General features: G+C 51.6%; 1 protein-coding gene across 4 annotated transcripts in view; it reads left to right on the forward strand.

Moving 5' to 3' along the window:
• Window positions 1-27,334, forward strand: part of CNTFR (ciliary neurotrophic factor receptor) — a 203,705-nt gene that overhangs the window by 152,806 nt on the left and 23,565 nt on the right. For all 4 annotated transcript variants that reach the window (XM_032676306.1, XM_032676308.1, XM_032676309.1 and 1 more), the window contains one exon: window positions 26,863-26,980. In XM_032676306.1, the coding sequence (XP_032532197.1) occupies window positions 26,863-26,980 (118 nt within the window). The remainder of the gene's footprint in view (window positions 1-26,862; window positions 26,981-27,334) is intronic.

Genomic DNA, 27,334 nt, shown 5'->3' on the forward strand with positions numbered 1-27,334 from the left:
TGAAGTGAGCCCAGAGGCTCTCTGTGCATCCTCTCTCCTGCAGCTGGGCTGGAAATAAGCTCATGGGATGGGGAGCCTAGCTCCAGCTGCTGGGCTGGAGGAGAAAAGGAAAAAAGGCTTTGGAGCTTGGCAGCTTCCTGGGAGACCCTCCCTGTTCTTGCCTAGCACAAACACCAAATACAGAAGGCTTCATGCAGCACCAGCGTCCTACGTCCTGGGTGGATGGCAGCACAGCCTCCTTCTGCTCTCCTGAGATTTGTTTATCCTGCTTAACATGACAAAAACAGCTCTGTAATTAAAGAAGCCCAAATCCAGTCTAAACATCTTCCCACAACCCTTGCTCTGCAGTGCCAGGAATTAGGGATGCCTAGGACTGAGAAGACAAAGCCTCCTTGGCTGAGAGACGGTGGTCACAGGCTGGGACCCTGACTGCTGGGGTGAGCAGAGGGTACACACACTGGTGCTCTGTTTACACTGGCCTCTGTGCCAGGAAGGATTTTATCTGAGCTGCTCCTAAGTGCCTCTTGTCAAAATATTGGCGCAAACTTCCTGCCACCCACCAGCCATGTGTCCTCAGCTTCCAGAGTGCTGGGAGGGGAGGGACCAGCCAGGATGTGGCCACCTCCTGTCACTGCAGCAATGGGGCAGGGAGCAAAGTGGCCGATGCTCCACATGCTGCTCTCTCTTCTTCACCCACAGCTCAATACAGCTGTGATACTTAAAGAACATCACTGTTTGCTTCCCAGACAGTGTTGAAATAAGAAATCCCACTGGTGTCACCAGCACAGAGTGTAGCTCTTGTCACCAGCCACATGTGCCCATATTTGCAGGCACCCAGGCCAGGTAGTGTCACCAGGGATGGGAAGACACCACAGTGGGGATCCTGTGTGGCGACATCCCTCCTACCTGAAAGGAGAAGAGATGGCAGGCAGCAACAAATCCTCATCTTTTCCAAGTTCCTAGTGCTTTTTCTTGTCTCTCTGAAACTTCTGGTGGTGGCTGGGAACCACAGCAGAGCCCGGGCACGCAGTGAGGTGCCAGCCAAGGGTTCATCAGGGTCACGGCAAGATCCAGGGTACTTCGGTGTGAAAGACGTTGTCGTTAGTTGTGGTTTCCCAAGCAAGTGAGTCTGCTGTAAATAATTTAGCAGACTAAGTGTGCTAACAGCGGATCAGAACAGGGAGCAGAGGACAGGGAGCAGAATTTTGGATCTGGAAAGCAGGGAAGGACACTGCGATAAAGTGAGATTATTTTCTTCCTGTTAGCAAGACAGGGTGGTGTCTTCACCCGTGGAAAAGGAGTCAGAAGGTTCCCATGCCCGATGGATGCCTTCTCTCCCCAGTCCCTTCCTGAGCTGTCAGCATCAGTACCAGAGGCAACTACAGGACAATTTCCAGTTGCTCTCGCTCCAAGCACTTTAATGCTGTTTAAACAATTATGCAGTTGATAAATTTTGACAAGAAGAGATAGAAATAGCCTGGGAGAGCCATGCAGTAGAAATGCTCTAAACAGATGTCCCTTTTCTCCCCCTCCTGTGCTCCCTGGGGTTCTTTATTGTTTGCTGCCAACTAAACAAGCAGCGTTTGCATGAGTTGGGATGATGGGGAGGGGGGGAGCAAAATACCTTATTAAAATGGTTTATGATACCATCCCCAGGGTGACGGCTGCTTGTTTTCTCTGCACCAACAGGAGCTATACACAGCCTGCTGAACACGACTAACAATAAACTGGGTGTCCCTCTCTCCAGCAGCTCACAGGGTACCAGACTGGGCAGCCTGGCTGCTGGTGATGCAGGGGAGTGAGAAGGGTGCGGGGTGTTTGCTGAAAGCAAGTGAGCAGTGACCACCTGATGTTCCAAGCAGCACGGGGAAATTTAGTCTTGCTATGGGGACATTGAGCAGAGCCCAGCAATGCATGTGCAGAAGCTCATGGCAGCAGGGACCAGCAGTGGCTCCCCAGTGCTGCATTTTGCCCCAACTGAGAGAAGCTGAGGACAGAGCAACCATAAAGCCAGGGCTGGATCAGAGTCAGGTTCACAGAGGAAGCTTGATTTCCTGTGTGGCTGAGCTTAGACATGTAGGAAGAGGAGCTGGATGCTGCTATCCACCTCTGGAGGCCAGGAGATCACTCAGTGGGTCCATTCCAGGAAACCTTGAGGAGGTTAGGAGTTGTAGCTCAGACCTCAGTGCTCTATTTTTGCTCATGTGGGGCTATCTTGTTCTGAGCATTCCCAACCCTAGATGTTTTTTCTCTCCACAGTTTAACAGTGTGAGCAGCTTTGTGTTGAGCACACCCCAACTCTGCATGTTCCTTAAGGCGCAGCTTTGCACACTGTGGCTTGTCACATGTCATCGGTGCATCCTGTCCTCTTGGTCGGGGAAGAAAGGGGGGCTGCAAGGAGCCCTCTGTCTTTTGGTTGCTTACTGGATGCTGTGGAACCTGTGTTGGTCTGAGCCAATGCCTGCTCCTGGCAGGCTGGAGCTGTAAAATATGTTGTGTATATGATGAACGAGCTGGGATTTGTCATCTCTTGTTGTCTTTGCAGTTGACATAGTACCATTCATTTTTTTTTGGAAATAATCGCCTTGCTGAATCCCTTCCTCTCATGGTGGGGTACATGCTGATGGTGTGGCCCACAGAGCACTTCTCCCAAAGAAGTGCCCAAGACAGTATGCACTCCCAAAAGCATCCAGTGCTGCATAGGCATCTCTCTGAGCACAGAGTGGAAGGTGCTGGCCAAAGAAATGCCTGTGCTGGTGTCTCTGAAGAGGTGGTGTTCTGGGGCACAACGACCTGCCTGTGCATACCTGTGCATCACCACCTGCGTGCTGCAGCATCCCTGTATGCACAGCAGTGTCGTGGCATGGCATGATAGGTAGATCTGTTGCTTGAAAGGGTACAGTGGATTTGAATGTGCCTTTGCAAAGACGGGATGCTGGCGTGGAGCACCTCTGGCTGTTGTGGGCGCATTTCTGGCTCCTAATTGATTTCCTAATGCTCATCCCTCCAGTGCTGAGTTCGTCTCTACTCTCTGCATTTGGACCCAAGCTGCTACCCTTTCCCTCTGTGCCTGACTTACTTGAGTCACCAGCCACGTCCAGCTGCCCTCTGAAAAGGCTCTTTGGCCTCACCAGCTTCTTCCTCCTCTTCCTCTCTTGCCTTCACTGAAAACCAGGAACATGGACTTCCATGCTGCACTGGTGATATAGGGCAGCCTCTGCCACCTCCCATTCCCCTCCCTGCCAGGGAGAAGAGCCCCAGCTCAGTGGAAAGCAGGGGAGTTAGAGTCTAAATAAAAAGGCAGAAGTGGAAATTAAGGCACAGACTGGGGAACAATTTTCCAAAGCCACACAACTGGGCTTAAAAACTAGATTAATGATTCAGTGCCATCCTCACCCTACCAGGCTTTCCAAAGGGGGTGTGTTGGGTTGGGCACCCCCCAATTCCAGGAGTCCTGGCCACTGCAGCCCACCCCAGGGAAGCAGCACACTCAGATCCCACAGGACTAGGTGCTTCTGTGTCACATACGCATCTCACAGGCAGGGAGAATTCCCCTATCTCCGGCTGACCTGAAACATTGGATGAAAAATTGGATGTAAGTGGCTAGATAAGGTCCAAAATCAGAACTCTCCACTCCTGGAGAAGAGAGCATGGAGGGAGGTGCTCGTACCATTTCCACCCTTGCTATTTACATCAATGCAAAGCAGGTGGGAAAACGCTTCTGGGTTTTTCTGTGCAAGAGCACCAGGCTGTTCCTTGCTGAAGGTGTCGGTGGTGACATCTGGCTTTTGCAAACACCACTGGCTTTGCTGGAGCAGCATAAGCACACCAACAACACTCCCATCTCCTCCAAAGGCTCAGGAGGGGAAGCACCACTTGCATTTTTAACTGCCGAGACAGCGCTCATGGGTGTGATTTTTGCCATAGTTGTGCAAGGACTGCTGCGTCAGCCCACAGAGGATGCTGAGGGTTTTATTCAGAAGTGGAAAAGAGTGGTGGGCTTTTTCATGGGCATTAAAAGGCTCACAAAGCTGCTGTGAGACATAGTCATTTCTGGCATTGCTTTGCAGCATTCCTTCTCTTACTTCCCTGTCTCCCAGCAACTCCCAGCAAGCCTCGGGGATGATTCTCATTGGGGGTGAGCAGAGTAGCTGCCTGGGACTGGTGGTGGTGTGAAGTCTCTGCTGCCACACACCTCCAGGGTGTAATTATGATGAAGAAAGCAAAACTGCAGGGAGTGCTGAAGATACCTCTTGCAAGAGGGTGCCAGCATGGAAATGCCCCAAACTGTGAGTTTGCACTGGGACAGGCTGGACAAAAAGAGGGCTCTCGGATCCAAGACTGAGCTAGCTCTGCCAAATGCTGCATACATACAACAAAGACAACAGTAGCTCCTTGAAGATTGTTCCTGTGCTGTTATTTAAGAAGTGATTTGAGAAGGACCCTGGAAAACCAGGAAAGTAAAGAAGGATGTGAAGAGAGCAGTGGAACTGCCAAAATGAAAAAGACTTAAAATAATCTGTTCAGTGCCTTCAAGGAAAGCTGGAAAGATGCCCTGACTCCCATTGGTAATTACCTCCAAGCAGGGAAGATGCTGGGTACTAAACCAGCAAGCAAAGGCATAACTAGAGCCAATAACTGGAAGCTGAGCACAACCACGTTTGAATTAGAAATGAGGCTCATATTTTTAATAGAAAAAATGATTAAGCATCGGAACAAACTGCCAAAAGCCGTGGCGGCTGCTCTGTTGCTTGTTATCTGCAGAGCAAGGGTGGCTGCCTTGCTGAAAGATGATTCAGCCAAACACGAGTTATTGGGCTCAACAGAGGGGTAATGGAGGGACATAATGGCCTGTGCAACCCAAGAGGTCAGGTGAGATGAACTAATTTTCTCCCGTGGCCTTCAAGTCTGTGAGTTAAGGAAGGTGCATTTCCCTGTCTTGCAGATTTAGCTTTGCAGTTTCTGTTTCTTTCATCAGATTATGTGACTTGGGTGTTTGCTGGTGCAGAGCAGGGCTGTGAGGTAAAACCTGCAGCACAGGATGCTGTGGGGTGTTTGGAGGATGCTGCATGTCCCTCCTTAGGATAATGGCCAAATGGTGGCTTGGCACTGGGGTGTCTGCAAGGCACAGGGAAGGCAGAAAGCAAAATTTGCCAAGATGGGATGAGATAGCTCAGGTGTGAGAAAGCTAAGGAAGAAGAGAGATAGAATGGAGATACTCAAGTAAGCATTAGCATAAAGGAGAGAAAGCTCCTGCAGCCCTCCTCCAAAGGAGGGACTGACAGAGAGCTTTTGATGAGGAGCTGAATGGAGATAATGTGCCTTCAAACGGCATGAACCTCTGCCTCTAGTGTGCAGACAGGAGCTTGGCACAGCATGCCCAGAAGCACTTACCTTCCTTAATGGCCAGGGAGAGTCTCCCAGGCCACCCCATTAGGAGCTGCCTCCCCAGGCGAGCTGGCACAAAGTGCTTGGCCAGCTCAGGGAGCAGTTGTGCCACAGGGACAGTGATGCCACCTCCAGCCCTGACACTCTCAGCCCGTACAACTGGGTGTAAGGCAGACACTGAGAGTACAGTGGTACAGCACACTGTTTTGGGGTGAGACCTGGTTACTTTGTCTCTTTCTGAAGCTGTGTAACCCCTCTAGGAGCAGGAAGAGCTATGCCTCACTCAGGGGACACTATGCACCTTCCCATGGTACCGTGTCCAAAGGTGCTGACACTGCTCATGAGGACACAGCCCAGGGCAGGAGGAACTGGTGGCACAGGGTAGCAAACGGCTGCAGTGGGCTTGCAGGTGATCTGGAGATGTGGAGATTTGGGGTGGTATTGCTTGTGGGCAAAGCAGCACCCACTACCCCAGTCTCTCCACCAGCACCCTGCATGGAGAGGGCAAGGTGAGTTTATACTGGGCAGGAGACCAGCAAAGACAGAAGAGGAGGGGGATGCAGCCCCAACACAGGGCTCCTGCTGAGCAGCTTTTCCCCGTGAAGGAACTAACACAGTGGCAACTGCTGCCAGACATGATCCAGGGCACATACCAGTATCAGCGGGAAGGAGCTGGCCCTCCTGGTGTTAGGAGAGGGCCAAGTCCTGTTCACCTACCACTCGGGCAGTGCTCCCTGCTTTGCATGAAAGAGGCACTTTGATTGCTGACATCTGTAGACAATCAAATAAGAATTAGAGTTATTCCTCTCGGCATAAATGGTATTTCTAATCTCATAATCCCTTAACATTGTTCTCACCAGGATGTGGCTGCTGCTAATCCCTGAGAGTTTGTTCTTGGGCAAATTTCAGGGAAGCAGGGAAGGTGCAGGAGGAGGGGTTGCCCGCCTTCCCTCCCCTCCCCTCACTCCTGGAATCCCTTCCCGGTGCAAAGCAGGCATGGAACAGCTGGTCAGGCTGCAGCCCATCTTGCCAGCTGGAGGATGCTCATGCTAGGATAGAGGCATTTGCAGAGTGCTTTCACCACTGCTGCGGAAAGTCCCCATGGGTCTTCTGTCCACATTGACCCGAGTCTGTCTCTTGGCTGATCAGCTCTGTGGAACCAACAGCAGGCTCCAGCATGGTTTAGACACTTGTCTGCTTTTCGAAACCAGAGGCTGATAACCTGAGGAACAGTCTGGAGCCTCTATTTCTGTGCTGAAGAGGTGCAACGAGGGAAGGATCCTGCTGCTGCGGGGCTGCAAAGTCCAAGGTTTCCAGACAGATGAGGGTTGTAGGTGCTTTGTAAGGACCCTGGGCTGCCTTTTGCCCTAATTTTGCATCTTCTTTGGGATAGAATGGGGACAATCACTTGGATTGCTCCTTACCCCTATCCTGATGTTGGTGCACTGGTTACAGCTGTGGCCTTCCATCCTGGCCACCTTGCAGGCACAGTTAAGGTGGGAAGGGAGCTGAAAACCTCTCACCATTTTCCCAGAACAGTCAGGGATTCCCAGTTCTCTTGTCCCTGCTGCATCTTTCCTTCTGCAGCCCAGTCCAGCTGTGTGTGATGGCTCCAGTGGCAGGTGCCAAACCACTCCAGGGGCTCGCACCCAGCTCCCAGTGGGAGCAGGGATGAAATTCAGCCTGAGTGGTACTGGGCTCCCCTGCTGTCTGCAGCCATGAGCAACCCACCATGGTGCAGAAGTGGAAATCTGCCCTGGGCACCAACCCATCCCAATGTGCAGGGGCCAAGACAGCATTTTCTCAAGGAAGCAGCTTGCAGTTCAGAGGGCCTGGGTGTGCCAGTCTCTGCAGAAATGGCTCTGTGCCTTTCCTGGGTTCCTCCTCTGTTACAGCACCTGTTGCTTCTCCTGATGCTTCAGTATTTCCCCACTTCTATTCTGTAGATAGGTTAGAGAGGCAGCACAGCTACTTCAGCCATGTCTTGGTCATCTTCTTCGTCTTGGCAAGATGAACGTGTTGGAGATGGCTTGGTAGCAATAAATACCAAACAAGTCTGCCTCTCTTCATGAGGTTTAAAGAGCCCCGTGCTGGTACCACAGGCCCGTGGAATGTGCATGCAGTAGGACAGCGGATGCAGAGGGAGGCTATTTCCCTAGGGAAGCACGCCCATCACTGTACCCTCCGTGTTCCTCTCATAGCATCCTACTCGCCAGCATCCACCCCATCTGCCATGCTGAAACCTGTCCATCACTACCTTGTCACTCTGAGTGATTTGCTACTATAGCAGCATTTTCCCATGGAGGGAGAGCTCAGATCACTGCTGGGGCCAGGGCTCCCTCTTATTCTTCACGGCTGAAAGGGAAGGACAGGGCGTAGTCTTGCAAACACTGTGAAACTCTGAAACATCCCTGGGAAGAGAGTGGTGAATGGTGTAAGTTTGTAGTGAGCCAACATAATAACTGCGCTCTGAAGGGTGGCAATTGGAGAGGGAGCTAGTGGGAAAGTTTGTTGCACTGGGAGATGCTAATCTTCGAATTCCTAACGGGTTTGCCCAGAAAGCAGAAATGAATAGGTTTTGCTATTCACTGGCAATTTTGGAAAAATGCCCTGGAAGTTGGAGCCAGATGAAAATTTTTGTTGAATTTTGTTAGAGAATTAAGCGCTTCTGTTCAAGATTTTGCTCATTTTATTTTTGTTTGATGAGGTTTTTAATTAAATCAGAGGGAGCTCCAAAAGGAAAAGCCCTGGAAACTCAACCTTTCATTTAAAATTACCAGAAGCAAAAAAACACTGCTTTTGTTGTCCTGTTTCTGTTGTGAACAAACAAGCTGCAAAGCACCCAAAATTGTCTGAAACTCTTTGGCATGGCCAGATCCATGGTGTTCCCTGGGACAAGGTGCTGCGAGGATAGTTTGCTTCGTCCCCTATTTTGTGTGGTCCCTTGGCTGTAAATAGGCATTGCCTGCAATCACTAAGGAGGGTGTGGGTCCATGGCTGTGGATGGGTGAGCACATGCAGCTTCTGGAGCTGGTGTGGGTGCAGACCTGCCAGGACCAAACCCTGACACGCGAGGGGTTGGAAGTAGACAGTAAATGTGCCCATTGGCATTGGGACTATGCACCTCTGCCCCTTTCCATGCTAGTCTCTTCCTCCCTGGGATGTTTCACTCTCTACAGGAGTACCATCCCTCTGTCTAGAATTGGGCTTTGCCCTATACTGAATCCTGGCAGAGGACCCCTGAGGTCAGGTAGACATCCCAGCCTTGCCTGGGGGACAGTTTCAGCCCCGAGATGTGCCATCTTACTGAAAGATGCTGGAGGGCAGCATCACATCTGCAGCATCACATTTGCAGCTGGAGGGCAGGGGCAACGTTCCCCAGACTTTGATGACCTCCAGAAGTGGGTTGTGCCTGTGTTATCTCCCTTCCCACAAACAGCCCAGTCCCTGTCTCTTAAAACTTATTTAAACCAGCCCTTTTTCTCCTTGGGGCTTGGATAACATTGCTGCTCACAGCCGAAGGCCCTCCTGGCTCCATGGTAATCAACCAGGGCTGCACCAGGAAAAGAAGATAATTAAATTCAGGCTCTTGCTTTTTCCCCATCAAGCAGATGCAGCGAGGCGGCAGTCCTACAGAGACTTTATCTGGGGCAGGGGGCAGAAATTTCAGTCTTGATCTTCCCCATAGCAGCTGCTGGTATGTGTCCGCTGAGCCGGGGACCCGCTCCCCCTATCCGGCCATGCCTCGCTGGCTTATCATTTCCAATCCTATCAGAAACAAAACTGCTGCTGCTTAATGCTTCATTACAGGCTGTTATGTGTCTCCTGCACTGCCCAGGAGAGCAGCAAGGAGGGCTCTGACTCTATTTAATAACTGTTTCATGGTTCCTAATTGACAGATAAAAACGCTACTAACTCAGTTTCATCGAACATAAACCATGGGCAGGAGCAGCCATGCCCTTCTGGAGCCAGGGTGGCAGCATGAGTTTTGATCCATTATTTTGACATGGGAAATTCGTAACGTGTCTATCTGCCATCACGGTGACAAGTTTAGGCCTCACTTTTTCCCTGTGTTGGTTTTGGCTTTTACAACCTGGGGAAGCCACTGGGAAGGGATTTGGGGAAGGGTGGCCAGGGAGGACAGAGAAATGGTGGCTGGTGCTTTATTCTGGGGGGCCGTTGCCACAAGGGTCTACAGCACCCCTGGCATAGTGCTTGGCAGAAAGGATTGCCTTTGCAGCATGTGCCCATGAGGGATCCATGTCTGCTCACCTCAGGGCTGTGCCTCACGCTGGCAGGTTCCCAGCCCCAGGGCTGTCACCCTGTGGCTGTCAGGCTGAGCCACACTTGTACCCAGGGAAGATTCACCAAGACTTTCAGCTCTGGTAGAAAAGGACCTATATGCACTCAGATGAAACAGGAAAGGATTTATTCTTGTAATTTTAAGATGATGGGAAACCAGGGTGTTTCTCTGTGCACTGTGTGGTTAGCAGGATTGCATCAGTGCCTGAGGGATTCCCTTGCCCCTTTTTGCTTGTGCAGGTGACCAAGTGACCCAGACTTCTTCCATGCATGTTGAGAAACTGCAGGCAGAGAAACCTCTGCTCTCCCCAGCAATCACATGGCCACAAACACAGAGCCAGGGTGTGCAAATAGTAATGAAGAGTGTTGCAGACATGGAATTCAAAAGCCACGTGCAGAACCTTTGGGATTTGCTTTATCAGATCCCACATGAGGCCAGCACTTAAAGAAAGTCTTTGGAAATGAGATTTTACAGGGCTTTCTCCTCCCATCACAGTGTCTGGAAACTTAAATACCAGCTGGGAGTCCCACAGGTACTTGTGACTGCCGGAGGGGTTGAATGGCACCCAGGGTAGAAGCAGCATCGCTCCTGGGTGGCATGAGCAGAGGTGGAGTTGCAAAGGGGAAGTGTTGAGGGCCTGCCTCTCTGTGCAGAGCAAAGCAAATCTGACCAGCGCTGAAGGCGTACTGGGAGGATGAGAGGTTATTAGTAATGAGCGCTTCAGGGATAACACAGAAGATACTGATTTAAATAAAAATCACCATAACAGCAGCTCTAACAGTACCCTGTAGGTCACTTGGAGTCGAATCAGACGCTCCAGTGCTGGCACACTCGGAGCATTTCCTAGCTGCAAATATCACTCTGGAGAGAGCCCGGACTGCTGCCTATGCTCCTGAGCAGGGACAGGGAGGCAGGCGCTGTGCCAGGGATGCCTAAAGAGACCCACTGCAGTGAGGTTAGAGGCTGGAGCTGCTGTGAGCCTCAAGGGCACACTGTGCTGTTTGCAGCGCTACCAGGAGCCACAGTGCCAGGAGCTGTGCAGGGCCTCAGTGGCCCAGGCTGTCTCCTGCCTCGAGCTTGCAGGGATTAACTGCACTGAGGATGTGTGGTTTGTGTGGACAACACAAAGGGGCCCCAGTTGGCTGGGGACAGCTTCAGCTCCTCATCCATGGGAGAGGAGCGGAGTGTTTTCCTTGTCACCCTTCATACCAAGAGTGCTTTTGTCAATGGGGTGTGAAGGGGTCATAAAACACTACCAGCTATCTCCATAGACAGCTAATCCATTGCTATAGATTTGTTATTAGGGAATCTGGCAGACCCTTGTGCAATTCCTTGTAGCTGGCTGTAACTCTGCTGCCATACAGCCACCCACAACATCAACTGCTCTCATCATGATACGGAGCCATGTCATGACATGCTATTGAAAAATGGAGATGACATGCAACATATTAGCCAAGCTGTCAAGATAAAATGAGTCTCAGCATGTAACAGAAGGGTTTTTCTGCTTCAGGGATTTTTGTACAAGGAGTTTTTAGAGTGTTTCCTCCTGATCAGTGTGCTTCCATGAGAACTGGGCATTTTGCAGTGTAAACCTCCTATGCCCTTCAGCTTTCCCATCATATATGGGCAGACCATCTGCTGGACCTGCTGCACAGACAGCACGGGCTGCGCCAAGGTGGATCTGCATTACCAAATCTCTTGTCACTTCCTGCTCAAGGGAATTTAAACCACCTGGAACAGTTCCCTCTGGGAGGACCCAGCTTCCCCAGGACGAGCTCACAGCCTGGTTCTTGCATCGAGCAGCGTATGTATGGCTCAATCCAGCACATTTATGCATTAGAGTGGGTAACTGGAGATACCAATCCAGCCCAGATCCTGCCCACGGGGCTGTCTTGGGAACATTACAGACCTAATCAGCATCAGCTGCTCTCTGAGGACAAGGCAAGATGGGCAAACTCACCAGCTTGGAATAGCTGCTGAGAGTGGTCAGAGGCCAGGAGTTGTGGCTGGTTGCTCTCCACTGCCTTGTGACGGGGTTTCTATAGTACTGCAGTCTCTGCTTGCACTCATACTCTGCATAGAGACAGTCACTCAGGTTTAATGTCCCTGTACATGACATGTGTGGGTTTTTTTCCAAATCAACATAACCTTCTTGTAGGTGTGGAGCTCCTGGTACAGTGCTGCAGCCCTCCAGCAGTACCCCAGTGCTCTGCAGCCCCCTCAGGGTGCTCATTTCAACATGGAAAACCCCAAATGGGGCAAAACCAACAGAGATGCAGCACAAGCAGCCAAAATCCAGCTGTCTGGGACTACACAAGTCCTGCTGTCAGTGGGTCCAAGCCAGTGGTAGTATGAGCATGGTGTCATGCATTCACAGCAGGCATAAGGATATTTCCAGGACTCTTAGAGGCCAGTTTACAATGCTGGGATTCTCTCCAGCCAAACCACTTGGGTTCAGATTTCCACTAACCCATCTCATTTCCTTATTTTTCTGAATCTCCCAGCAAAAATTAAACCATTGGCTGCTTTGACCAGCTCTTTGCCTGGAATTAAATTACTGATTTCTGACCACTGGTTAGTGGTCCTGAGCTTGCTTGTCCTAGGGAGAGGGTGGTAGAGAGTAAAAGCAGGGTAACAGAGAGTAAAATTGCACCGAAGAGATTGGGCCAAACAAGCACCTTTGTCCCGGAGTGTGACAAGGTGATTGACCTCAATATCCTTGTGCCTTGGAAAAGGCAGATGCTGCACAGAATCCCCTGTAGCATCCCTGTGATGTGGGATTTGAGGAAGACATGGGGGCCTCTGCTGCCTGCCCTGCTGTGTAGCCCCTGCCAGGGTGCTGCTCTGAATGAATCCCTCTTTGAAGGGCAGCAGAACTCTCAGGAAAGCCTCCAGCCCTGATATAAAGACTTCCAGTGTCAGGGAATCCTCTGGAGCCTTTAGTGATCTCTTACAGGTGATAAAATGATGTTCACTGTTTTTATTGGTTGAATCTGCGCAGATTTGGCTTCATCCACTTGGGTGCATGCTGGCAGGTGGAGGGTCAGGACAGTGGGGTCAAGCACACCATCCACACCACTGAGCCACAGCCAGCCTGGCTTTGCACATTGTGCCAGCACTGGCTGACAAAGGCATTTGATGGGCACCATGTTTGCAAAGTTAAGGGTCTTTCTAGCACACATGTATTGGCTGCCCTCCCTGTACAACCATGGAAATGCTGCAGACAGTTGTGTACCCCATATAAAGGGAAGATTTGATTTGCCTTCCCTGAGTGCCTGTCTGTCCCCATCAAGCACAGCAAGAGCAGAGGCAGCCTGCTTGGCCCAGCCAGTTCTCTCCCCAGTGGTTAAAGATAGATAAAGGCAACTGAGAGCATCAGCCCAGCCCTCCAGAGAGGTGACTGTCCAGCTCTCCCTGGCATTCCTGCAGTCTCTCATCAGGCTTGGCTCCCATTGGGCTGGTGTCTCTCCCGACTCAGGGCTTGGGGAGGGCAAGATCTGCCCCACACGCTTCCAGTCTATGACTCAAGTCTTCTAAATCCTGCCTTGTTTCATGCCTTGAGAGGCATCCCACGTCTTAAAAGGATTCTGGCCATACTGGGGCCAACTTGCCCATCCTGGGTGTAAACCCTTAGCTCAGGCAGAGCTCAGGTGGCTTTCCTTACCGAGATCTATTGGTAGAGTTCCTTTTAATAGCATGTACGTGATGTGGAGTGGGATAAACCACTCCAACTCTGGCTGGCACGTTATAAATCTCAGGGGAAAAAATAATGCAAAGGGCCAGGAGGCTGGGGGGTGAAAAAAAGCAGAAGGAAGAGACTGTTTTCCCAGAACCCAAAGCAGTGAGGGGTGGAGAGCAGGAAAGGCAGGGTTGTACAGCTCACTGGGGCAGAGTGTGCAGTTGTTTATACTGGAAATGAGTTTCTGTTTATTGCAAGCTATGGTGGGGAGACCACAAAGTGAACGTAAAACAAAATGGGAAGGGTGTGGGAAAAGTCAGGGGAGGGGGAGTGGGTGCCTTTGACAAACTCCAGAAGTCACGTCCAGTAATAAATCAAGCCGAGATCTGTCCCAGGACACAGGACCCAGAACATCTGCTTGGGCTGCAGGGAAGCTGGGCAGGCAAGGAGGGATCTCCCAGCCCTATCTGGGGCCAGGCAGGAGGCAGGGGCTTGGGCAGCTCAGCCACCCATGGGTGCTGAGCCCGGCAATGCTCATATGCCAGCAGAGGTGGACCGAGGACCTGGCTCTACCAGGACACATGGGGAACTGCAGTCAGGGCTGAGGGATTTAGCAGGCATCTTCAGTCAGCCTCTCCATCCTCAGTAGCCATCCCTTGACTGCTCTGCACCTCCGTTTCCTTGTCTGTAAGGTGGCACAGGGTGCTTTTCTGCCATTTATCACTTTTCCCAAGCTTTGCAGCAAATACTGCATGGGATGGCAACTCCTGCAATGTCTCAGAGCTGGGGTATGGTGTAGGTGCCACTGGGACCTCTTCCAGGGTAGCAGGAATTGGTGTGATGACAGGGCTGCTGGTGAAATGAGAGACGAATCTCATGATAACCCCACCGGAGCCAGCAATGCATCCGTTCTGTGTACAGACTTTGAAGGTATTAAGTGCTAAGGATTTTGATTTGACATCTGAATCCAGCTGCATTTTTGTGAGAAGCCCTTGCAGGTTACAGCTCCAGACCTAACTTTCATAAATAATCTGTTGTATTGGGTGTAGTGCTTTGGAAGAGGGGGTGAATGTTTGTTTTGCAGATTCAAGCATTCCCCTCCTCTTCTTCCTTTTCCCCTTCCTTGGAAAATGGATCCTATTAACCACTGCAGATGACACAACACATGCCAATACATTTGCAACGCATTTGGCTCATAGCAAGGGCTGCTTTCGAGCTACAGATTTCCCCAAGGGTCCAAGTAAAGCATCGTCATGGGAAGAGAAACAAAGATTGTGTGTCTGCCCTGTGAGTCCTGGCCCAGTTGTTGACTTTCCAGCCCATATTAGTGCAGAAAGTAGGAGAGACAGCCACTGAGATGCATGTGTGAGTTATGACCTCAAAAGTAATTTGAATTTCATTATGCTGGGCCATGGTTGAGCTCCTCTGCCATAATGCTGTGGGTGCTGCTGTGGGATCTGCTCTCCAGGAATACCTGTGAACCACTTTCTGGGCACGGGGTTTGCTGTATCACACTGATGATATGCCTCCAGCATCTTCCTGTGACAGACAAACCCCAAATTTTCCTGTCAGGATTCTGGTCGGGTTCAACCTTGTGTCACCACTGGAAAGGTCCAAAACTTTGGCAGCATTGCAGCATTTCCCCACTTACTCCAGGCGTATTGCCTTCCTTCCCGTGCTGCTGGTGACTTACAAACCGTGGGACAGACCTAGCTGCATTGGCATTAACCCAGCCAGAGCTGCTTTTTCTGCTCCAGGAGAGGATGGTAAACTATTTGGGTAAACCCCTAGTGCTCTGCTCTGTCTGTTTTTTGCTAGCACCTCCTTGCAGCTCTCATCCTCAGCCAAGCCCTGGCTCTCAGACCCATCCCGGCTGCTCACCTCATCTCAGAAGGATTCTGAGCCATCTGTGTGCATCGAGATGATGCATCTCCTTATTGCAGGAGGCATTTGCAGTGTGTTCCTGGTCCGTGATGGGGCTCATGTGATGGGGCTCATGTGAGCCAGGACACCACACCATCCTTATGCTGCTGGCAAGGTCCAGACCATGGGGCTTGCTCTTTACCTGTAATTTTCTGTGCAACACTTCAGAGAGCACAGCAAAATCCTTCAGTGACTCTAATAACGTTTCCCTTCAAAGCTCTAGGGTATTTCCCCCCCATCCCTGTGAAGTCACGCTTCAGGTCTGCTGAAATCCTAGCAAATACCTCCTAAAATCCCCTGGAGCCCCTGCGACAGTTTATTGAGAGTCCAGGACTGCTTGACCTTGGAGGGGGTGAGAAAGGGAGGGGAAGAAAGAGCAGCCCTATGCTTCCCTGCCAAACTACTTGATCCAGTGCTGAGCCTCTTGCAGAGACCACAGCCCAGTCAGAAATCAGTCCCAGCCCATCAGTGTGGTATCTGGGCATAGTGCCCTTCTCTCCCCTCTGCTCCAGGTCTCTGGGGGGTCTCCCGCTGTGCTGGGCAGTGCTGCTACATGCACAGTGTAGTGTGTTCCCCAAAAAAGCAGCAGTGCCCCAATCACCTGTGGGTGGGGCCCATCCCAGCATCCTGGCCCCTTTATCCTGCCCAAAAGAGGTATGGGGATCTCTGAGTGACAACTCGTTCCCAGCTGTGGTGCTTGGTGTGAGCAGGGGGGTTGCCCACCCTGGCGATCTATCCTTCTGCTGGCGATTCCCACCGTTCCTCAGGAAATAATTAAAATATTGATAACAATATTTTGTGTGAAAATAAGTGCTTGTTATTTCTTCTTTGTTGTAAGCAAATCAGAGGATGCATGACAAGCTGCTCTCCTCCATCAGGAGAGAGAGGCTGTGCTAAGCATCCAGGTTATCACTGTCAGGGCAGACTTGGAACGATGCTGCTCTTGCCACTGATCCGATGCTGATGCACTCGGGGAAGGTGCGTTTGCTTCTGGGGTTTCATTGTTAAAAGATCATCGATAAATTACAGGGAGTCCAGAGGAAAATTGATTAAAGGATTAAAAGATAGCGTATGACCTAAAGGGAAGATTAAGGGAATTTAGTGAGGTGCTTGCTGTGGAGTGGAGCTGGGGGGAGTAGGGAAGGAAGAAAATAAAAACAACCTTGCAAAGGTGGTGATTAGACCAGGTGAAAACAGTGGCTGTGGGTAACTAAATTGGTTTGTGCTTCACACTTTGTTTTGCAAATTTCAGGCTCTCGGTTGAGCGGGAAGTGGCTCCCCAAGCCCCTCAAGCTGTTGGAGCTGCCCTGGCCACACATGCCATGAGTGTCCCCTGGGGTTTGCCCACTGCTGTTTGTGGGGATTTAAGCATTGAGCCAGGATTTGAGGAAGATGAGCATCATTTTCATAAAGCAAAAGGCCTTTTTTTAGCTCCATTTCTTTACGGATGGGCTGAATAATGGGACGTCCCTTGAAGCAGCCTGAGTTAAGGACGCAGCTATTACTTCCAAATGCAGTGAAGTCTGGAGCTGTGTGACTTACATCATCCCAAGGACCCCATTGCCTTAAAAAAAGAATGAGGCCAGGGCCTGACTCAGGCCTGAGGATAAAAAAACAGACATTCATAAAGAGAGCAGTGGCCTTGAACTGTGGTGTTAGCTGAGCTGGTATCCCAGCCCACCGCATCCAGAAATGTCACACTTCTCTGGGTTTCATCCCCTTGAACAACACACGTTGGGTGAGCTGCAGAGACTGATGGTCTTCCTGCCTCCACCTCTCCCAGCACAGGAGAGGATTTAGGCTTGAGGTGGGGACACTCCCACTGTTAGTGACATGCCTGACTGGTATTTTCTCAAGGCTAGAGAGTGGGCAGCTGAGGACTGGTGTGGAGACCTCACTTCCTGTGATAAATTAGGCGTCTTCCCATATACCTGTCATTAATGGGCTAGCATCATCCCTGAGCAGCCAGAATAGCACCATAAACCAGAACCATCCCCTGAGGTGTCCTTCTCAGCTCCATCCCCACCATAGTCCAGTGCTTTGATTTTCCAGGATGTATTATGCAGAGGCACGTGTGGGGTGGGTTGGGTGGCTTCACTGGACATACCGAAGGAGGCTGGCTACTGCTGAGAGGACTTGCACGTATTCAAGGTAGGAACAGCATGGGAAGATTGTAATTTCTCTGCAGCCAGCTCTGGCATTTCTCTTGGGGGACCTCTGGCTCCAGGCCAGCTATTTTTGCAAGGTGCCTGCAGTTGGGATTTCCCAGCAGGACTGTAACAATGACCTGAAGCTGGGCAAAGTCACCAGGGCTCTTCCACACTCCCAGCGTAGTCCCTGGGGCTGAGTGACAAACACAGGCTGCAGATCAGCCCTGGAGCAGCATAGCATCTCACCAGGAGAGTATGGGGGGCAGAAGGGCAGCTCCAAGGATGTGAGTCAGTGACCAGAGGATGCTGAGTCTGCATGAGCAAACCCAAATGCAATCAGGATGGCCAAACACGGGATGAGCAAATGGTTCCACTGCCTGTGCAGACACCTGCTGCACAGGAAGTAGTACCTTCACACAGATGCCCACTATCAGGTTCCCTGTCCCAACTGAACCCAAGGCTGAGCAGTCGGTACAGGCTTAAGGGCACCAAGGGTTCTCTGCCTTGTAAAGGGATGGGAGAACAGCCTGCAGCATTTTGTCTAGGAAAACATGTGTGAGAAAAGAGGAGAGGGTGGTTTTCAATAAATGCTGAAGGAAAGGAACTTTTCCTGCAAAAGCCGGTGCAAGTGCAAGGAGAAAGTGGATAGGGGGTACATCTGCTTACTAACTGCTCCCATCAGTCCCTCCTCCTAACCAGACAGGAGAATAGAAGCCCAAAAATATCCTTTTCTCTACTCCAGAGAGACAGAAATCTCTTACTTCTTCTTTTGCATTCCCCATGGAGTGAGAAACATGTCTGCCAAGGAGGTACCTCACTGGGGTATTGCAGAGAACAACCTGGGGAAGAGCAGAGCAGAGAAGGGGATGCATCCAGACCGCATGTCAAGAGGGATGAAGAGAGAGGAGGCATTTTTGGAGAACTGCTGGCTGTTAGAGGCAGCCCACACTCCCCCACTGGGAGTGATAGCTGGTAATGTTTGTGGCTGGCTTGTTACTCAGTACATGACAAAGTGCTTATAGCTTCCCTCCAGAGGCTCCTCATAGATAAATATACAACTTCCAGGAGTTCTGGTGGGACAGCTTTGCCGAGGATACGTGGATGCTGATGGTCCCAGTTGTGTCTGATCACACCTGGTATTTTCCCTGTCTTCTCCATCTGGAGAGAGGATGGATTGCTTTCTTGCTGTGATGGAGTGGGCAGGGGCATTGTGTGGTGTAGATTGTGCAGGGAATTTGTACCTGAAGCTGGGAAAAAAGGGAGAAGTGGATGCTGAGTTCTCTTCTGCAAGCACTGCAGGCAGGGAGGCAGGGGACTGACATGGCACAGACCTTCAGGGTCCCCAATACCTGCCAAAGAATCATCAAGGCCATTCCCCCTGCACAATTGAGATGAGGAAGGCACTGCCCTCCCTCACACCAGACAGGAAGGTTCCCTCTCTCTGGCTGGCAGCTTTTAGAGCTGAGCTCCTGGAGGAGATTAGATTGCCAGGGGTCTGCACAAATTTGGGCTCCAGAACTATGTGTTGCTCACAGCTGGTGTGGACTGAGGTGGGGCACAGCAGAAACCAGAGCAGTGCTAGACAGCTCTGCTTTTTATCAAGGAGTACCAAGGGAGGCAGATCCTTCTCCCTGGAGATCAGGGCTGTGATGTGCTCTCATGTGCACTGACCACAATCTGCTTGGGGTGAGGAGCAGCTGCTTGAGGAGCCCATGTGTTGCTAGGAAGCATTTTCCCCCTGCATTGCTTTGGCACAGTGCATCCAGCCTCATGTCGAAGAAAAGGGTCCCTGGAAGGAGAAATTATTTTGGGAGGGCCTGGAAAATCCCGTGTAATTCATGCCCTTCATACTTCCCAGCCATTTTATAAGGGACAGGCACAGCATTTGGATGGGAGCTGCAGCGACATCAAGCTCTCTTCTCCAAACCCCAGTGAAGGAAAGCCCCATGAATGTGCAAAAGCCAAGAGCACGTCAGCCCCTTGCTCTCCGGGTGGGAGCTGCAGCCCCGTCACTGCTGTGTGAGCGTGGAGACTGGCATCCTGGGATGCTCCGGTCCTGAACTGTGGGCATGGATGCGCTCTCCATCCCCGGGACCTCCCAAGGCTGCGTTTGCCGGTACCCCTCCCCTCGGTTGCTGCACAGTCTCTCACCCCACACCGCTCCTCAGGTCTCCGGGAGCTGGACGGGGGCCCGGCACAGTCAATCCTAGAGCAGCCGGTAACGACGTTCGGTCATTACTGCCCGGGGCTATGTGCGAACCAGTGACCTGGCTCTGAAATGGTTTATGTTACATGCAAATCCCCTCGCAGAGGTGTTGGGGGAGGAAAGCCGGCCTCGCCGTGAACTCCCCGGGCTGGAGAGCAAACCCCAGCGCTGCTGCAAAGAACCTTCCGTGCCGGGTGCGCTGCTGTGCCGCCGCATCCCGCCGTCACGGTGCACCCATCCCGGGGGTGCCGCACCGAGCACGGCGAATCCCGGCCCCGCTCGAGGACTGGCGGTGCTACTGTTATACACAAAACAATAATCAGCTGCCGTAACGAGGATGCAGAGTAGCTGAGCTGGCTTCCCTGCTGTTGTGCCGGCTCCAAGTAGAAACAGCTGCATTTGGTTTGGTTAAATGTTTTATTTACTCACAATTATCCCAGATAACAGATTTGCTTTCTTTTGTTCAATATTTAATATTGTTTCAGAACAAAGCTGCTCTTTGGTTTCTGGTGGAGGACAGGGGGGTTAGTGGGGACTTTCCCCTGTGATGCAGTCCCAAGTGAAGGCTGGAGGTGCACAGCAGCCCTGCTGTACATCCGTCCCTAAGGCAGCCAGCCCAGAATCCTGTTCCATGGGGGACAAAGTCAACTGCAGGAGCACAGTTAAGGTTTGGGGTGCTAGTGTGCTGGGCAGGATCTCCAAGGACTCATTTTCCTTTGGACAGCAATGCTGTCCAGTACCAGCACTGTTGGACAGAGGGGGAACAAGGGGGTCTGTCATGGGTGCAGGATGCCAGATGCCTTCTCCTGCCTAAATCCCACATCTTGGGGAGCATCTCCAGAGACAGTTGCCATGCCAGCCATCCAACCCACTCCTAACCACAGTTCTCACAGCCCCTCTCCTCTTGCTCTTTCCTCTCACAGACTGGGCCTGTGAGGCTTGCTCACTAATTTTCTGAAGCCTGGAGAGTGGTCAGGTTGAAGAGCACCTCTGCTGTGCTGCAAACAGCATGGCCTCGTGCAGTGCGGGATGAAGCAAACTCCAGTGAGCCTCTTATCACACCAGGAGCTTGCCCTGCTACATGGGCTTGAAAGTGGGACGTTCCTCTCTATGAATAATGCCCTACCCAAAAATTTACAGCGTTGCCTCTTGCCATGTTCACTGAATTTTCTGCAAGGGAAATGAGAAAATCCATAGCTTGGTTTATGAGCCCCAATCAGTGTAAAACAGGGCCTTTTAGAAATTTATCTTTTGCTGAGTCCACCTTTTTCTGCAGCACCTTCTGGGGAATAAATTCTTGCTCTTTGAGGCTGGGGAGCTGGCTCCTAGATGGTAGCAGGGTCAGGAGACTTTGGCTACAGCTGTAGCTGTCCCTGGCCCCTGTTAGGAGCTACCAAGGAGGTGCTGCAGCCTATGAGTGTCAGGGCTGGGCCAGGTGCTGGCTGAATGTGGACAATTCTAGTGTCAGCTGGGATGGCTCACACTCCAGAGAGGTATGTCTTCAGTGTCTAATTTCAAGCGGGAGGAATGTCTTCCTTAAAATGTCTACTTGCTAAGGTTGGGGTGGCTTAGACTGAAAGGGAGAGACATAAACCCTGTCTCCAACGCTTGCCCAGGTCACCCAGGAGGTCAGTGAGGAACAAACCCATCTCACCCTGTGCCCCTGCACCCCTGGGTTCTCTAATTCTCTCTCGAATGAATTTTACCTCATTAATTAAAAAACAAACAAACAAAACCATCAAACCAAAGCCAAACCCTTGCTTTATCCTTCTTGAAGAAGCAGTGGCCATGAACATGATGTTCCCAGAACATAGGGAGCATCACCTGCCTATGCACCACTCCGTTGCTGTCCTTTGCACCCCTTCTCATCCTCATACTTACCCAAGAACAGCTGGACAAGGGGAATCAGAGCAAAATCAAAGCTTCACCTTCATCCCTTTCACCAGCAACAAAACACAGCCATATCCAAACATTTGGATTGATGGAAGGCACTGTCCCCAGCCACAGCCATGCTGCACTCCAGCGCAGGTGGTGCATGGCAGAAGGATGCTCCCCTGATCCACCTGGCAGTAAAAATATGATTTATTCATCATTGTTTTCTTTGTTGTTTCCTACCAGCTTGCTGTACACAAACAATTTTAGAAAAGCAGCATTAGATAAATAATACATCGTGCTTGCAGCCAGCATGTGCATAACAAAAGCATCTGTGTTGATGTGCGTGTAGACGTGAGGGGTCTGCTGCTCTTGTGCGCATTTGCCCACGTGCTCAGTGCTGACATCTCACTCCCAGGTGGGTCCCTGTTGTGCCCTCTGGCCTCTGCAGCTTTGCTTTTGGTCACTCATCTGCCTTTTTACTCATCAGTAAAAGTCAGTGCCAAAAAAGTTGGTGGGTGATGATATGGAGGGTATGTTAGGCACAGACAAGAGATTGGGCAGCAGTCCTGCAATGGGCATTGGGGAGAGGCCAGGATGCAAACAGCAGGAGTCTGGCAGCAAACAGTATTGGTTCTGGGATTGTCCCCTAGCACAGGGGCAGCACAGGGGTCCTGCCCATGTGCAGGCAGGTTGTGTCACAGCTGTACCTCTAGCACAAGCACATGCTGCTGCAAGGGACTCTGGAGCCTTTGCTGGTCCAGGACAGAGATGATGAGTTATGCAGGTGACCCCAAAAGCACACTATAGGCTCATTATCCCCCACCAGCCCAGCACCTGAATGTGCCCCGAGTGCACCAGAAAAAATACCTCCTACAGAAGTGTTTGAGAGGCCTCTTAAAACTTTTATTGGCACTATTTTTTGTATCCCTCCACCTGTGGAGCAAGGCATCTTTAGTACGTTCAGCCCTCAGCAGGAGAGGAAAATTATAACTGATCCATTTCAGAAACCTCTAAAAGTGACCTAAAATAACTTTTCTATATATAAAAATGTCATGATTTTAATGTCCATTATCTCATGACCTAGCAGAGTTAGGAAAAGCTCTTGTAGATCATTTTTAGTGGTTTTTAAAATGGATTGGTCACACTTTTCCTCTGCACAGTGGGACTCAGGGTACAAGGATAACTGGGCTTTAGAGATGAGGAGGGAAACAAAAATGTGCATCTGTGCTGATGCATCGAGAGCTGTTTCATCCTCAAGGTCCACTTGTTGTGCTCTTACCAGCTGAGCAGGGGTGCTGGAGCTGGTCAAGCAACAGCTGTTTCCAGCAAGCCAGAGAGACAGAGGTTAAAAGGATGCAAAACACTGGGCACTGTGTGGTTGGAAAGCCAACTCCATCCCTGCCATCAGTCTTTTGTGGGGTCTTCAGAGATAATGACCCTGGGCCCAGGTTTTGCTGCCTGTTGCAGCCCCATATTCTGCTGGAACTGCTTGAGAGCAGCATGCCCATGTGGGATACACTTGGCTCTGGTGCAGCCTTTCATCCCCTCACCCTGAGCTTTTGCAACAAGGCTGGTTGCAGCCCAAGCCTCTGGGAAGCTGCCACAGCCAGGCATTAAACATGCCAGGTTTCCAGAGAGGACATCAGCAGAGCACGTGGGAGAAGTGGCTTCCTGCCATGCGAGAGGTTAACAGACAGATTAGAGAGGGCAGGCACTGTTTGTGGTGAAAGGAGAGCAGCTCTGCCTTTACATAGTTCAGCAGCTCCATGAAGCGACAGGGAAGTAAATATTTGCCAGGATTAAGGAGACTGTGTGCAGGAGAGAAGTACCCAAGTGGCTCATTGTGTTACTTGGGCTGGTTTTGGCATGGGGCAGGTGCTGAGAGCTGCACATCATTTGGGGGAGAATGAAGGAGGTTGGAGCAGGACACCCCACACCCAGAAGCACTGCCCAAAGCCTCAGGGCAGAAAAAGCCTTTAAGGCTGCTCCCTTGATGGCTTTGTTTTGCTCCACTGCCTTTCTTGCTCTCTCTGTCGGCCTGATGGGCTGGCCCACCTCCAAAGACAGCATTACAGAGTGCCGGATCGATTGGAGCCTGCAATTTTATTTGCTGTCTTTAAGAGCCTTTGATGGGCAGCATGAGCTGTGCCAGCAAGCGCCTTTCCTGGGAGAGGAGGGGAGAGGAACGAGGTTGCAAGACACCATCTCCCACAGGGAGATGAGGGCCCTGCCACCAGCTTGGGAAAGACAGAGTGGACAAAAAGAGCCCTTCCAATGCACCAAGGCAGCTGAGAAGGGGCTTGCAGCCCTCTCCTCCATGGTGCCTGGCAGTCATGATCACAGTCACCCATGTATTGTTGTGGTCACAGCTCCAAGTGGCACATTGCACTGGCCCTGCACTCTCCTGTGGGGTGGACTTACTCCCCATCAAGGTGGAAAATGGGGTAGTTGCATGACAACCCCCTCCCAAAACACCTGTGGCTCTGGGACCGATGGCTCTTTGCAGAGATGAAGGTTGCAGGAGTGTCCCTGTGAGACAGCTTGTGTCTGCCCAGAAAGAGAGGGTGATAGCTGGGGCAAGACAACTGCTGGGGCAGCAGCATCCCTTCAGCTGCATCTGTCCTTGAACTCTGCATCAGGAGGGCAGAGATGCAAGGGTGGTTTTGCCCCCTTCCCCAGCCTCTTCTTCCACCCCTGGCTTGCTAAAAGGCACTAGAGGATGACAGGTGGAGTGTGCTGTGGACATGGAGGGTTGGGGCTGCAGCAGAGGGCAGGATTTTCAAGGCATTCAAGGCTGTGAAAATAGGGCATCTTCAAAGGCTGCTGCAAAGTGGGACTGGAAGCAGGAGGCAGTTTGGTCAGCCCCCACCTTCTCCCAGCAAAGCAAACCTGGAGGCATGAACCCACTCCAGCCTCCTCATTGGAGGAACTAGCACAGATCACAAAGAGCCATATCAGGGGTAATACTGGAGACAATGGAGGTAAATTATTCTCAGATGGACTACTAGTGGTACAGTAGCAGTGCAGCATCTGGGGCCGTGCAGGTAGGATTCGACCCTGCGGGACTACAAGGATGCTCGAAAAAGCCCCAGCTGCTTCTGCCTGGCTTCCCGGCGTCTCCCTGTTCCGAGCGGGACAGCTGAGCACAAGCAGCAAATGGGCGAGACGCTCACGGTAGCATCCCTAGCGTCCCCAGCTTCTCCAGCGTCCTTAACTAGTATTCCCAGCCCCAACCCTGTTTGCAGGGGGCCGGGCAGGTGCTGTTAGCCCACAGTGCCACCACGCGGTCACCTGGGCCCCAAAGGCTGCCCCTCCGGAACACTTCCAGAACCCCCACTGCATCCTGCAAAGGGCAATGCTGCGTTTGCTCCTCCTTTCCCCGGGGAGGCAGGGAAAGGGTTAAGGAGCCTGCGAGGAGGAAGAGGATAGAGCTGTAGCAGGGATCAGGCCCTTATCTCTGGCCTTGCTATTAGCCACTCTGTTTTGCTGTGGAGGGTCTGCTTGAATAATTTAACTGGGAGGCTCATTAACCAGACTCTGGCCTTCGTCTGTCGGCTGAAGGCTGAAATAGCCATTAGGAGAAACACGCGGAGCGGAGCAGCACAGCCTTCCCTCCTGCTGGCCCCCTCCACTCCCTCTCCCTCTCTCTCCTCCTTCTCCCTGCTCCCTGACACTGCTGCCCTTGGCTCTCTTGTCATCTGCTGGCTCCTTCTCAGCCCTGCCCCAGGGGTGCTGGCAGGTGTGCAAGCCCCGTGCCTCAGTTTCCCCTCAGCAGACTGTAGTAGACTCTGTAGACTCCAGCTGCAGCTGGAGCTCATTGCATCCCCCCCAAACTTTTCTAGCAAAAGCCATCTCTATTTCCTGAGCCCGGGCTCTGCTGTGCAATGCTGAGCCAAGATCCCGGCATCCTGCCCTGGCAGTCTGTGCTCATGGCAAACCAGCTGGATTGGCCCTCTCCAGGTGTCTGCTGCTGCCCGTCAGGGTCCTGCTCTGATCCTGGATGTGTCCCTGAGGGTGTTATGCTAGTGAGACCTGGGCTGTGCCTAAGTGGAACCGAAGAGACCTCTCAAACACCTGCAGCTCTGCAGGGCTGCACACACATTGGGGAATTGCAAGATATGGCTGCCGGGATGCCCTATTTTCTGTTGATACTTCAGGTTTTGGCCTCCTTCTGGTGCAGCAAAGACACCGACTCCTCCACCCTTTATGCCTCTGGCCCAGCAGGCAGAGGAGTGCTAGGCTGGTGCACAGCTTCCCTGAACCATCACAGAATCATGGAATCACAGAATGATCTGGGTTGGAAGGGACCTTAAAGACCATCTCATTCCAAGCCCCCTGCCATGGGCAGAGACACGTGGTGCACATCCAGCCCCTGGAGTGTATTTAATGGCAAGGCACTGTGCCAGGGTGCTGCGCTTGGAGCCAAATTCTGCTCTTAGCAATGCAAGTGCCCGGGTTCTGAGAGGAGTTGACCTCAGCATCAGGTCAGTTAGAATTTTTAACAACAAGGACAAAATGTATCAGCTGAAAGGTATCGCATCTCATCCTCTGCCAGCGCAGGCCTTTGGCATTTTGCAAAGTATTCCTGCAGCTCTGGCTGTGCTGCTGCAAAGAGCAGGATGTCCAGGAAAGCCGAATGCAGTGTGAACACTTCTCTGGGTTTAAATTCTCTTCTGACTCTGATGTCTAGGACCAGCTAACGAGGCCGGAGGAAGGCTGCTCCCACTGGCTGCTCTCATCCTGTCTCCAGTTGTCTCCTGGGAGGCAGAGCCCTGGGATGGGATGCTCTGCCCCATGCCACAAGCATTAACACTGCTAATCTGCCTGCAGAGCTGAATTTTTTCTGCTGGTTTCACATTGTTACTCGTCATCTTGCCAGTGGTCCTTCCTCCTCCCTCTAGTCTTTTGGAGGATCATCCCTCACCAAGTTTATCACTCCCCAGGGATGTGGCAGAGAAAGCTGAGAGCAGTGTAGCTTAATGGGGTCAAGAGAGCAGCACCTCCTCCTCATCAGCAACATCTCTGTTGCAGCCTGGGAGATAATTTTCCCCAGTACCTGCCAACCCCCTCTGTCACTCCATCTCTCATTAATGGTGAGCTGCCCAGGGAGAAGGGGAGCTGCTGTGCACAGCCCAGTCCAAAGTAAGGTCTCATGGGGGACCTCAGCACCATGCATGGGACAAAGACCCCCAAATACTTCCAGCAACTAATAAACACAGACCAGGCTCCCATTGCAAAGTCTTCCCTCCCAGGCTGACAGCAGTAGGGTCATCCCCTTGCTCTGAACCTGGTGATAACCCCTCCTCAGCAGGTAATTACTTTTCTCTTTCCCTGGCAGCCCCGCCGAGGGAGCCAGTGCTGATGTGCCGATCCAACAACTACCCGAAGGGTTTCTACTGCAGCTGGCACCTGCCCACGCCCACCTACATCCCCAACATATTCAACATCTCCGTCATGTAAGTGTCTGGGAAGGGAGGGTGGCAATGGGGCGAGTTTTAGTCCCTGCAGCCTGGAGCAGGTCTCAAGTAGTGCCATGAAGTCTTGGGGCAGTGGGTCTGACCTGTGCTGAGCATATGGGATCAGTGTTCCAAAAATGGAGCTGGGAAAGGATGTTTCAGGGACATACAAACCTGATGCTTGGGACTGGGGCATTGTGCCAAGAAAGTTTTGATTTCCCTAGAGAGGACAAGGAAAGTCCCCATCTCCCAGGTCCCCTTTCCATACCTCCCAAGACATCCTCTCTGCACCAGTTGTCTGCAGTGGAGGTTGTGCCTGCTATTTTTTGAGACATCTGGCACATCCACACACTT

This window comes from Chiroxiphia lanceolata, chromosome Z, assembly GCF_009829145.1.
Source record: "Chiroxiphia lanceolata isolate bChiLan1 chromosome Z, bChiLan1.pri, whole genome shotgun sequence".
NCBI lineage: Eukaryota > Metazoa > Chordata > Aves > Passeriformes > Pipridae > Chiroxiphia > Chiroxiphia lanceolata.